The 8638-nt window shown below is 46.4% G+C and overlaps 1 protein-coding gene across 2 annotated transcripts in view; it reads left to right on the plus strand.

Moving 5' to 3' along the window:
* Sufu (SUFU negative regulator of hedgehog signaling) overlaps positions 1-8638 on the plus strand; it is a 91392-nt gene that overhangs the window by 27156 nt on the left and 55598 nt on the right. For both annotated transcript variants that reach the window (XM_021151827.2, XM_021151826.2), the window contains exon 3: positions 1100-1236. In XM_021151827.2, coding sequence (XP_021007486.1) covers positions 1100-1236 — 137 coding nt within the window. The remainder of the gene's footprint in view (positions 1-1099; positions 1237-8638) is intronic.

Raw genomic sequence — 8638 nt, forward strand, 5'->3', positions numbered from 1 at the left:
TCATTGTGGTTCATGTTTGTACAAGATATAATCACTCAAAATTACACGATGAACATATTTCAGTTCTTAACCCTTCTCGTCCTGGCAAGCTTTATGGAGCTCTTGGGGACACCTCCCTCACCTGAGTAGGTGTGGCACTCTACTAACCAGGTTCTGCTCTAGGATGACATTGCTGCCCTGCCTAGCAGTAATCTGTTTCAGGGACTTTCCTGAGACTCAGGGCTCCTGAGTGCTTCCTAACAAGAGAGGCAGGCATTCCTGTCTCATGCTTACAGTCACCCTGAGGGGTGTGGCCACAGGAGCTGTACCTCCCCCCATCTTGTTGCTGCTCTGCTTGGGATCCAGTGACTGAGGGGGGTGCTCATGAGGGGTAGCGAGGGGTGCTCCATGACCCTGGGATGGGAGGGCCCTGTCAGTATTTCATTCTGCCTTGGGATCTGATTCAAGTGCTCACAAGTGCTCATTTTGGAAGCCAGTCTGTGCAGCTAAGAGTCCTGGGGCACTGGAGTCCTGGTATCCCCAGAGGTAGGATGGAAGAAGGCTATGTCTTCACAGAGCACACAGCTATGTTGTTGGATCACAGGATATGTATCCTTAGCAAAGTCAGTGGATGCATACTAATGGTTTGAATAAGTGAGGAACATGCGGGAGATTTTCAGTAGTGGTTCCTCTATTATATAAAAAGAATATCTGGAAGCTATAACTCAAAAAAAAAAAAAAAAAAAAAACCCAGTAGTGTAAGAGTTTGGCTTGGAGCCGGGCAGTGATGGCACACGCCTTTAATCCCAGCACTTGGGAGGCAGAGGCAGGCGGATTTCTGAGTTCGAGGCCAGCCTGGTCTATGGAGTGAGTTCCAGGACAGCCAGGGAAACCCTGTCTCGAAAAAAACAACAAACAAACAAACCAACAAAGAGTTTGGCTGGGCTGACGTCATACATGTACCCTCAGCTCACTAGAGGGTAAAGAGGGCTTTGGAGAGACTTCCTCATCCTGGGATTTCCATTGCGTTTGGTTTGCATTTGCATGTGGGGACACCACACAAAGACTTTGTGGAACTTTGTCCTATGGTAGTTAAACTGAAAATGTTTATTCCTTTCAGGTTTACAGGAACAGACGGACCAAGTGGATTTGGCTTTGAGTTGACATTTCGTCTGAAGAGAGAAACTGGGGAGTCTGCCCCACCAACATGGCCAGCAGAGCTGATGCAGGGCCTAGCCCGATATGTCTTCCAGTCAGGTAATAGGCCAGGGGTTTGTGTGCTTGTCCTGTGACTGTCAGTTTGCTGGGGGCTTTGGGAACTTGCAGGTATGTTTTGATGTCTACAGAGCCCTTTTGTGAGTGGAAAATTATGTGGACCTTAGCAGACAGAGCTTCTTGTCAGTGTCCTGATACCCTGAGGCTTTGTTGCCGTCTGTCATCACTAACCTGTTTGTGTTCCCAGTGGCCTGGTTGTCTCTGTGTGTGTTTCCAGGCCTCAAGCACACAGACTAATCTTGGTTCAGTCTGGAAGAATAGTAGACTGGAGCGTGTACCCTGCCCTCACAGGGCAGAGGGGATGCTAAAATAAGAACTTAGAATTAGATTATTTGAATGCCCTCCAAGAGATTGTCCTTTGCTCCCACTGCCCGCTGGGGACTGCCGCAGTGGATCCTGGGTAAGGACTGCTGCAGTGGATCCTGGGTAAGGCCTTTGTGCTGGGATGTTGTTCTTTCTTTCTTAGGTCACTCTGTGGAGGCTTCAGAGTTCCTGCATATTCTCTGTGGCTAATGTCCGGGGAGTTCAGAGTGCTTATATGGCCTAGATTCTGTTGCTTTGATTTGATATGTAGCCTGCTTCCTCTCGCCCTTCCCATCCTTTCCTCACTAACATAATGGCCTTGGCTAGCCTGAAAGTCACTGTGAAGATCTTAGCCTTCAAGTGCTGAGATTTATAGAGAATACGCAAACCTAGGGGTGTGGGGGCGGGGAGGGGGAGGGAGAGAGTTTTGACAGGGATTGAATTGAACCTGGGCCTTATACATAAAGGCAAGTGCTCTGACACTGACCCATATCCAGCCGGTGTATTTTTAATTTTGAGCAGTGTCTTATTAAGTTGTCCATGTCGACCTTGAACTCACTCTTTAGCCTGATTATAGGTTTGTGCCACCAGGTCTAACTTTGAAAATAGATTTTTCTTTGATGTAGATTTTGATATGCTATTGGAATGGATTCTTGTACCTAGTGAGACTGTCTAAGATTTACAGACACATGGTGGGTCTCAGCCAACATTTGATCCTTGATGGCTATTTGTGGACAACTGGGGAAATGTGCTGTGGACTACATGTCAGGTGCTAGCGTTCTGCCTCTATGATGTTAGTTCCTCATGTGGCTGTCATATTGTCATTTATACCCTGTATAAACAGGGTAATGACTTTTGTTCTTGGGAGACAAAGGCTGAAGTGTCTATAGATAAAATGATACTAAGTGATTCAGCAAGAAAGTAAGAAGTGTTGAGATAAAGAAAGCAAGGACAACATCTCATTAAAGAGTTAAGGGGACAATATCTGATATTCATTTTATTCCTTCTAACTCTCCTATAGGATTGGAAATATTTGCACTAAAATTTGTGGCACCTTTTTTTTTTATGGTTTTAGAGCTTTATTGTAGAAAGACAGAGAGAAAGAAGGTAGAAAGAGGGAGACTGGCCATGGCCACATGATGAGAGGGGGAAGGGAGGGAGAGAAGGAGAGCTAGAGATGAGAAAGGTGAGAGCTTAAGAGCAAGTTTGTGGCTCTTAAGCATGTGTCGGTACGTGTGTGCTCTAAGTCCCTTCTGCAGCAGCAGCTCCTCTTCCAGCATCTCCAGTGTAACTGTGGTTAGCTTTGCCTGCAGATTGCAGTGGGTGCTTCAGAACAACAGGGTGACTACACCCTCCTTACCTGTAATACCCAACATTTTAGTTTCTAGATTTTCATGATGCCATTGTACTATTTAAGTAATGGGTAAATTGGGTTGTGTAGATCACACCTGTAATACTGGTATCAAGGAGACAGAGGCTGGGAGTCTCTGACTTGAAGGCCAGCCTGGACTATATGGTGAGACTCTGCCGCAAAACAAAACAAAATAAAACAGAAAAAAAGTCCAATCAAATAAATAGTTATACAAGTCTACTTTAAGTTCTTTTTTGGAGCTTGACAGAGAATAATCATAAGTTACTGAACCACAGGATTGTGTAGAGGAGGAAGATCCAGTGGTGCCTGATTTTAGGCTACAGCCTAATGGAGGTGAGGAAAATGGTTGAATTGTCAGTTTACCTTGTGTGCCCCGTGCAAGGGTAGACACCCTGGTTTTGTTTTATTTCGTGCTTACAGACAAGATCTCTCTATGTAAACCAGGCTGACGATGTACTCGGTATTCTCCTGCTGTAGTTTCCTGAGTGCTAGGCCACTATGATCAGGTTAAGTACTTTTTTTTTTTTTCTTTTTCATGCTGGGGATGGAACACAGGTTTCTATCAGCATTACAGTTGCAGAAGACAAGATTGAAGTTAGTAACCCATTCAAGATCACAGATCTCATAGTGTGAAGGCAGGAGGTGAGCCCACATAATGAAGTATACTTTACCCCAGTGTTGTAGTGATAGGAGCTGTGCAGACATCTGGTCTACCTGATGCCACAGGCTGTACAATGAGAAATTTTAAAACCATCCATGTGGATAGATGCTGCTTGTACACATGACTACTCACTCAGTGTTAACTAACACTGATGCTCAATAGGCGACAGTCTGGAGTTCTTGGAAGATGGAGCATGGCTAAAAAAAAAAAAAGCGTTTATAAAATCTCCAAAATCCTCTTTCATGTAGCTTTTCTGTTTTAAAACTCTTATGTGTGTCTTCAGTTCCACACACGTGTGTGGGTGTACATGTGTGTGGTGCACATGTGTGTGAGATAGGAGAGCAGCCTTGGCTGTAGCTCCCCAGGGGCTATCTGCCATATATGTGAAGACTTGCTATTATTGTATGCATATGTATAACTGCCTACATGGATGTGCACCACATGTGTGCCTGATGCCGTCAAAGGCCAGAAGGCATCAGATTTCGTAAAACTGGAGTGACAGGCCTACTGTGGGTGCTAGAAACCAAATCTGAGTCCTATGCAAGAACAGCCGAGTGCTCGTAACTGCTGAGCCATTTCTACAACCCACACTTTATTTTTTGAGTCAGTGTCTCTTGTTGGCTTGTGGCTTACAGATGCTTCCCCAGCCTGCAAGCCAAAATCTGCCTGTCTCCTCCCCCAAGTGATAGGATCACAGATGTGTGCTACCACATCCAGCTTTGTCTTTGAACTTTTTATTCATGAAAATCTGTGTACAAAGTGCACATGTAACTGTATATGGAATGTTGCAGGATATTTGATTGCGCTGTGAACCCAAAAGTTGTGTTATTTACTGGAAAACAAAACAAAACAAACAAACAAAAAAGCCTGTTTCTAGTTGTGGTATGGCTCAGCCCTTAGCACATACCATTATTCCCAAACAGTGAAGGTAAAGTTAGTTTCTAGAAGGAAGCACCCATGTTTGAAAGTGAAAGGCTATTTGAGGAGCAGATGAAGTGACAAATCAGAGAAAGGTTTGACCGAATAGGATCTGCCCTACTCTCGTGAAGAGAGAGGAAGAGGAGGCTACTTAGGAAGAAGAGAGGGGAAGGAGGCAGCTTTACCAGGAGAGTTTTACAGAGACAGTGGCAGAGAGAACAATCTAGACACAGGTGAGGACAGAATGAGTCAGAGAATGAGAAGGAGCCAGAAGATTAGAAAAAAATTGCCAGAGTTAGTCTGAGGCCAAGGCAGAGCAAAAACGTTAGAGGCCAAGAGAGAAGCCAGTTTGAATCAGTTGGCTTGGACAGGAGTTTGAGCCACAACAGCTGAGTTGAACCAGCCAGAGGTCAGAAAGAGCAAGGGTGAGCTTAGTTAGCAGCAAATCTCAGAGGCTGAAACACTCTAGGCCTAGAAGGCTAGATGCTTAGACCTAAGTTAGCAGGCTGAGGCAGTAAGCCTCAGAGATGACACTTACTTCAAGCAATAAAAGAAAATTTTACACAGAGTGATGAATTCTCATAAACTGAACAGACCCACATAACCAAAACCCAAATGGAGAAATAAGCTAGTTCACCTGCACCCTTTCCTTCCTTTGGTCATTTGCCATTATTTTTACTTGATCTTACTTGGTCTTCAAGACTGTATGGATCGGATAGAAAGGGATGGGGAGGAGTGAGGGAGAGAGAGAGGGAGGAAGAAGAAAGACTATGAAGAAAAAAAAGAAAGGAAGGGAAGAAAGAAAGGGGAAGGAAGGAAGAGAGAAAGGAAGGAAGGAAGGAAAGAAAGAAAGAAGGAAAGGGGAGAAAGGAAAGAAAGACGGTATGGAGCCGGGCGTGGTGGCGCACGCCTTTAATCCCAGCACTTGGGAGGCAGAGGCAGGTGGATTTCTGAGTTCGAGGCCAGCCTGGTCTACAGAGTGAGTTCCAGGATCAGCCAGGGCTACACAGAGAAACCCTGTCTCGAAAAACCAAAAAAAAAAAAAAAGAAAGAAAGACGGTATGGATCAAGCAGTTTGTGAAGTTGTGTCATGGTTTGATTGCTTGCTGGTTTGATTGGTAATGTCTTGGTTTCTGTGCTGTCTTGCCCTGTGGTAGAAACCCAGCAGTAGTACTGCAGATACAGCTACTTGTTGTATAGATTACGTTATATACATCGAAAACCAAGCTTGGGTCAGGGGTTGGTCTGGCAGGCTTTTTGATTCATTTTTGTTTTGTTTTTGTTTTTTGAGACACAGGCTCTCACTACGTGCTTCTGCCTCCTAGGTGCTGGGATCAAATGTGTGTACCATCATGCCTGGCTGTTCCTTGATTTTATGTAGTTGATTTAGGTACTTGCCTTGTGTCTTAGTCAGGTTTCTATTCCTGCACAAACATCATGACCAAGAAGCAAGCTGGGGAAGAGAGGGTTTATTCATTCGGCTTACACTTCCACGTTGTTGTTCATCACCAAAGGAAGTCAGGACAGGAACTCACACAGGGCAGGAACTTGGAGGCAGGAGATGATGGCAGAGGCCATGGAGGGTATTGTGTACTGGCTTGCTTCCCCTGCCTTGCTCAACTTGCTTTCTTATAGAACTCAGGACCACCAGCCCAGGGATGACACCACCCACAATGGGCTGAGCCCTCCCCACTTGATCACTAATTGAGAAAATGCCTTACAGCTGGATCTCATGGAGGCATTTCCTCAAGGGAGGCTCCTTTCTCTGTGATATCTCCAGCAGTGTCAAGTTGACACACAAAACCTGCCAGTACACCTTGGAAGCCATGTTCTAAACATACTAACTCTGTGTAGTTTGGGGGGGGGCATATAGTAAATTATGACTAAGGTACAGATCTCTGTAGTATGATTGATTGTCCTTTAGATTGGATTTAGGCTTCTCAGGCTCTCAGAGTGGATTATGCTCAACTGATGATAGATCCCCTCTTTGTGGCTTGTAGCTGTCACTAACCCCTGTGTGGTTACACTCCATCAGGGTCAGTATAATTGTATATATAGAACATGTATATTCTTTGCTTGATGTGTGCACAGGTACACCCTCCATGTGTAAATACTCTCGCTTTTCTCCTCTGTCCACTCTAAGCCCATTAGCTTCACTTGTGTGTGAGGACATACTGAGCAGTGTAGTCACAAGTAAGTGTTAATACCTGCTTTTCCAGATCCAAACACTAGACCAGTGGTGAGCAGGGGAAAGAGGATAAACTCTGGTGGGCGCTGAGTGGCGGGGGGGGGGGGGTAGCAGTGTCCACATGGAGCCACCAGACCACAGACCACAGCAGAGAGCCCCTGAAGCTGGCTCTGTCGGGTGGGCCCTGACCTCAGCTCTGACCAGCCCCCTGGAGGATTTGCTGAGAAGTAGGAAGCTAAGGTGGGGCTGCGGGCGCTGGTCTTGTTCCACACCTCCAGCCCTGCTCCCAGACTCTCAGATTGCAGACCAGCAGGCGGCTGACTGCTTTCCTCCTGGCACTTGTACGTCTGTCCTTCAGAGCCAGTGTTCCAGTCAGCTCTGCTTGTGTCACTTAACCACCGCTGTTGCAGCCCGAGCTTAGGGATCTCCCTCAGATCCCCCTCACCCTTACTTGCAACCAGAGAGTGGGGAGGGTCTCTTAAGCAAAGGGTAACTATAGGCAGAGAAAGAGTGGGTGTGGCTCTGGCTAGCAGAACCAGTTGTTCACCAGGCGGCAGAGACAAGAGGGACTAGAACCTCCCAAGCTGTCTGGCAAGAGAGCAACTGTTACAAAGCAAGGCCAGCCACACATCGGTCTCCTCTGCTCATGCCCAGTTCCCTTCCTGCTTCTGTCTGTCGGTCTGTCTGACTGTTTTTTGGTTTTTGAGATAGGGTTTCTCTGTGTAATCCTGGCTGTCCTAAAACTAGCTCTGTAGACCAGGCTAACCCCTGAACTCAGAGATCCTCCTGCCTCTGCCTCCTGAGTGCTGGATTTAAAGGTGTTTGCCACCACTGCCTGGCACCGTCCTGCTTTCTCTCTGTTAGATCTGCTGTTTCTCTCGCTGCTGTGACTAATACCTGACAGGAGCAGCTTGAGCGAGGAGTGGGTCATTTGACTGAAAGGTACACAGAGATGTAAACTACAAGGAAGGTGTAGCAGGAACATGTGAAGTCTTCTTGTTCACAGGAAACGTAGGCTAGAACCAGAGGCTGGCTTAACCTTAAAGGCTTGTTCCTAGCATCCCACTGCTGCCCTGCTGGGGACTAAGTGGTCAACACAGATGCCCCATGGGATTGTTTCACTTTCAGGTAGCATCAGAAGATGTTGTGACAAAGTTAGGAACCCTTCACCAGAATCATAGCACCATGATGTGTGGAGCCTCCAGCTATCAGAAGCCCAAGCATAATCAACTTCTTTGCATTATAGGTGGACCAGCCTCAGGTATTTTGTTATAGCAACACATAGAGAATAAGGCGTCAGGGGTCAAAGGAACTTTGCATACTGGTTAGGACCTGGGACAGTACAAAAGTACCATGAGGAAAGAAAAGGTTCCAGCTGTGTGTGGGACGGTCAGCTGCGGACTTACCTGCAGACTTAGAGCCCAGTCTAACCCTGGCAGAGTCCTCTGGAAGGTTGTAACTTTTGGCCAACTTATTCTTTCTCATGAGATGGGTATTGACAGCTCCTCTTCCCCATGCTCTGGGTTTCATTAGGAGGAAGCCCCGCCAGCTCTGGCTCTGCAGGCCTTGATTCTGAGCTCTGCTTTAGAGTCCACTGGAGAGGGCATCTGCTCTCAGTTCTGCCCTTGGCCAGTCTTAACACAAGTTCCAGGCCAGTTTGACTTGAGTTTTTAGGAGAAGCATGGTCCCAACCCTTGCAATCAACACAGAGGAAGGCCCAGTGCCCTTGCCTGGCTGCTCTTTAATGGCAACCTCATGACAGTTCAAACTGAAATAGGGAGACAGGGTGATTGCAGCAGGGACCTTTTCCTGAGCCTTCAGATTGGAGGCAACCGACCAGTTGAACTGTCTGTGGTACTGACAGACTGGCAGCACAGAATTAGTTCTTAAACATTTCTTTTTTTTTCTGTTTATAAAAGAAATTGTAGGGCTGGTGAGATGG

Source organism: Mus caroli, chromosome 19 (genome assembly GCF_900094665.2).
Source record: "Mus caroli chromosome 19, CAROLI_EIJ_v1.1, whole genome shotgun sequence".
Lineage (NCBI taxonomy): Eukaryota > Metazoa > Chordata > Mammalia > Rodentia > Muridae > Mus > Mus caroli.